This window comes from Pecten maximus, chromosome 12, assembly GCF_902652985.1.
Source record: "Pecten maximus chromosome 12, xPecMax1.1, whole genome shotgun sequence".
Taxonomy (NCBI): domain Eukaryota; kingdom Metazoa; phylum Mollusca; class Bivalvia; order Pectinida; family Pectinidae; genus Pecten; species Pecten maximus.
In genome coordinates, this window is record NC_047026.1 from 21,253,351 (window position 1) to 21,257,849 (window position 4,499).

The 4,499-nt window shown below is 39.0% G+C and overlaps 1 protein-coding gene across 1 annotated transcript; it reads right to left on the reverse strand.

Annotated features, from left to right (window-relative positions):
* Positions 1-1,933: 1,933 nt before the first annotated feature.
* On the reverse strand, positions 1,934-2,842 carry LOC117338920. Its single transcript, XM_033900284.1, has one exon. The coding sequence runs from the start codon at positions 2,840-2,842 to the stop codon at positions 1,934-1,936; it is 909 nt and encodes a 302-aa protein (XP_033756175.1).
* Positions 2,843-4,499: the final 1,657 nt, after the last annotated feature.

A 4,499-nucleotide genomic window follows, 5' to 3' on the forward strand; every position in this document is an offset into this window, starting at 1 on the left:
GCACAATAAACGATACACAATGCAGCTATTATAGAATGCTAGAATGCAGAAGTAGGCAGAGCGTGATCTTACTATCGCAAAAACAACATTACATATAGTGTATATAGATAACGGAAATTGTCGATTGTCAATGGTGATTGAACAACGCAGAGGGATTTACACAAAGCAACATCCGATATGAATATATAGAAAATATACAACATCCATTACTTTTATATAGTAGCTTTATGAAATAAAGTACAATATTGTATACGTGGTTTCGTCAATATAACACTATATAAACGAGTGTGGACAATTTTTTCAAACCTCTTGTTAGCTACAATACATTCAACAATGTGAGAGATCTGTATTGTTATCATCGGGAACGAAAGACAAAGGTTTCTTTAATCCGAAATCAATGTTGTCATGACATTTTACAATTGCGTTGTCTTATAGAAAGTGTCTTCATGCCTGGACTAGCGCAAGTGACATTTAAACAATAATTCGAAAATGCGTTGTACATAAGTCGTTTGAGTCGTGTTGTAATGGCGCCAACTTCATCTGGACTGGATTAACTCCATTTCATTGTAGCATGGATCTAACTTAGAAACGAATTATGTTTACTCTAAAGAAAAAAACATATTCAATTGTGACCCGGATGTAATAGTAATGCTTGCAACCCTGGTTTTATAATATTGAAATATATCCGGTACAACGGCACTTTCCAGTGACCCGGATGTTGGCGATCTACACAGCGTATGCCTTGATCTTTGACGTGTTATTGTTGGCGACGTACAGGTTGCCGTTAATCGGGCTGTAACATATCCCACGTGGTTTAACAACTCCATCAGTTCTGTTGAGAATCGAGCATCCCCCATTTCCACCTGGTTCAATCCTGTGTATATTTGAGGTTTCTTTTGCACAGACAAAAATGTTTCCAGATCTGTCTACCGATATACCGGTTGGACAACCCATGTCACGTGCTCTGTACACAAATTTCAATTGGCCATCTCTATTTAAAGCAATGACGCAATGCAATGCTGAGTCAGTGATGTAGAGTTCTGTATGCATGCTGTTACACGACATGTGTTGAGGGGCTGTGAACCCTATACCCTTTACTGGAACAACTGTCCCCTTTTTCGAATCATTTTCCAGACTAAGGTGTAAAATATAGGGGCCACCCAACCATGGATCACACGTGACGTATAAACTCTTATCACAATAGGTCACGCCCCAGCATTCTCCTGTACATGGGATATCTTTCACATAAACCAGTTCATTTGTGGGAACTTTTTTTGTTGTTTTTTTCCCATCATCTTTTTTATTTGGCATGTTTTTCTTTTCCTTCATAACAGTGATCATTTTAACAATTTTAACAATTTTTTCGCCGGGTAGTGTGACAGCAAAGTGCAAGTCGGGTAAAACGGCAAGATCCCAGGGCAATGTTTGAAAAGTGTAACTAGCTGATGCTCTTAATTTTCCGTCATGCACTTTGAGTTCAGAGGCACACCTGTCGATAATGACTAGATCACCTGACGGCAGACAGCCAATAGCCGTGATGAAAAACGCCTGTTGAGAGTCATAAGAGTAAGGTACGAAAGTGTTAACACTTTGAGCTCGTTCGGGAGGAGGAGGAGAAGGTAGTCTAAGGGGTTCAACTACACACGGGTTTCCGTTTGTACCAGAAGAACGCGAAGACGAGGAAGAACTTGAACCAGACCCCGAAATACTCACGGACGCGAGCGAGTCTGGCCTCTCCGAGATCAAAGGTGAACTGCCGCTTGATGATGACATTGAATTGTTTGCTCTCTGCATAGCCAAAATTCCAGCGAATTTGGAAACGGCCTTGGCCTTTGCACGAAATCTTCCATTCATCTCTAACACGAGGAAAGGTGGTAGCCGGAAGTATGTGTCTGTCTGCTTGACCTGTTTTTCAGTTGTACTGGTTTCAGCGTCATCGAATCTGATTTTGTTTCAAAATCAATTCATAATCGTGATTCTGTATGTCGTCATATATTTCCTTGAGAAATCGTTCATATATTGTCCGTTTGTTACTTATTCGTAGATACACCTTAACGAAATGGGCAGGCGATACTTGGGAGTCATCTTTGAATATTTCTCTCATTTCCTCGGCATCTGCTTTTGTCATCTTTTTTAGATTTGCAAGTCTTTCCTTTTCTTGCGAAAGCTTTTTCATATTACTTTTGTGCATGCTTTCGAATTCCGACAAAACATTTTTGTCAATATCATTTGCCTCTTCGCCAGAACTTTTTCTCTCTGTCATTAGTTGAGGTAAGATCACTTCTCGTTTTTTCTCCAGGATATCCGTTTCTTTAACGCGATCTTGGTACATAAGATCTGCAAACATGTGACATTTCTTCAGCGCAGCAATAAGATCGATAAGGTCTCGCGAGCTTTTCTTGTCATTGGCAACATCAACAATCGGAATAAAGTTGACACAATTTTTGTGATTCCTTGCTTTACACAGATCACAAAGAATGGCTTGATGTTGTTCACAAAACACTTCGTTTTCCATCTCCATCTGATTGTGGTCGTGCTGTTGTTGCAGATCCTCCATATAGGACGACTTGTCCCCGACATCCTTGTTCCAGCGGTGCTTTTTGTTTTTGGCTTTCTGCCTTACCTGACTTACTTGAGAGGACAGCACGGACTTGATGCTGTCCTTGGTTTCGTCAGTGAGAGACATGTACGAATGTTTCTGTGCCCAGGGCTGGGCACGGTGAAGCTTGGTACAGTTGTTACAGAATGGTTCCTTACACGTTACACATAGAAGTGTGGCCTTGACACTAATGCGTTCCTTCTGGCATGGCCCACACTGAACATCAAGAGGTTCCTTATCCATAATTACTAATTTGACACGGACAAATACCAATTAAGAATTATAGCCGCTGTCTCAATTAACGTCACGGTGCTGGGCCTTGTACAATAGACAGTTCCACGAATTCATAGTAACGTATACTCACTGCACTTGGAGATTGTACCCCAACACAAATATGGCCTTACGAAGGCAATAGTCTGAAAATTATTAAGCTGTTAAACGACAAAATCCTCGTTGAAATCTTCCAAACGTATATAACAGTTTTGTCCTTTATAACCTCCTCATTATGTAGTCTCCTCTGCGCTCGGTCCTCTCTAGCAGTGTGTCTGTCGAACGCGCCCTATCGACTGATAGCTAACTGATGTATACTGTATCTTAGGTTGCAATCGACGTTTCTCGTCACGCCCTACCTATCCGGGCCTCACCTGTGCATGTCTACCTGTCCGAACTCGTGATGTCAATACACACAGTAGTAATTCTTCGTCAATAACCCGTTAACACCAACAGAACTGTTTATATATTAAAAACTGGCAGTTTGAAACTTGGTCTGCATACAAAGGGATTCAAAGCTCACCAGGGAAATAAATTAATTTTTTTTTTTTAAATCAATATAAATGTTTAAATGCCAGGCCATGCATCAAAAATCAATGCCTCGTGCATACAGCATTTTCTGTTTACGTTGATTGAGTCTAGGAAAGCATGTGTCGTTTCTGATGTTATTATTGCATAACAATGCAACACGCATTGGCTAAAAGAATAAAAATATAAACCTTATTTATTTTACAATAATTGCGAAACAGATTATATCACCTAGTAGTTAAGCACTGTTGTTAGCCCGGCTGGAAGCTGCTAAGAACCCAGCCTTTGAGGCAAATGACGTAGTCGAATGGTAAAATGAAATAGACTTGAATGCTACAGAAAACATTTTTAAATGGTATATGTATGGCACAAGACTATGGCTTGTCAACCGTTGCAACATTCAATAATTGTAAATATATGTACAACAATATATATATTTACAATTATTGAATATTGCAATGTTTGACACGCCATACAAGACAAAAGTATTTTTGTGTAAAGAAAGAGAACAGCAATTTCTGATAAAGGAGAGATGTCGTGTTCCGGTTCAGAAGATTGTCCATGTAAAATAAACCACAGAATTGCTTGCCCTTGTGTAAACGGTAAGCTTGACGACAGCGTTTCGGTAAATGGTTTTAATAACGATTTTCTCCGCGTAATAACAGTGTTCTAACCGAACACCCGTTACGTCGGGCATACATGTATTAACATGATAGTAACTTTAATGGTCGGTATCAGGAAATTATGACCAAAATGAATAAACCTTAGGGAGACATACCATATTCATTATTCAAGAGGTACCAATAGTATCTTAAACACAAACAAGGCAACAATATGTTAATTTTAGACAGTGAACAGTTATCGATCATTTCTGACAAATGATGAAATGTGGATATATATGTGAAACACCTTCATCTTTAAAAACAAAAAACAAACAAATAAACAAAAACAATGAGACGTTAATAGGCATTGGGCAATGACAATGACAATTGTTTAATCTCATAAACAGTACAGTGCAGAGAATATGAACATTAACAAATGGATAACAATGATACATGGTAAAACAGGATGGACATCAGTATTGTGAATGATTATCTCATTT

Coding starts and splice junctions, on each gene's coding strand:
- LOC117338920 (XM_033900284.1), bottom strand. CDS start 2,842: ATGGATAAGGAACCTCTTGATGTTCAGTGTGGGCCATGCCAGAAGGAA.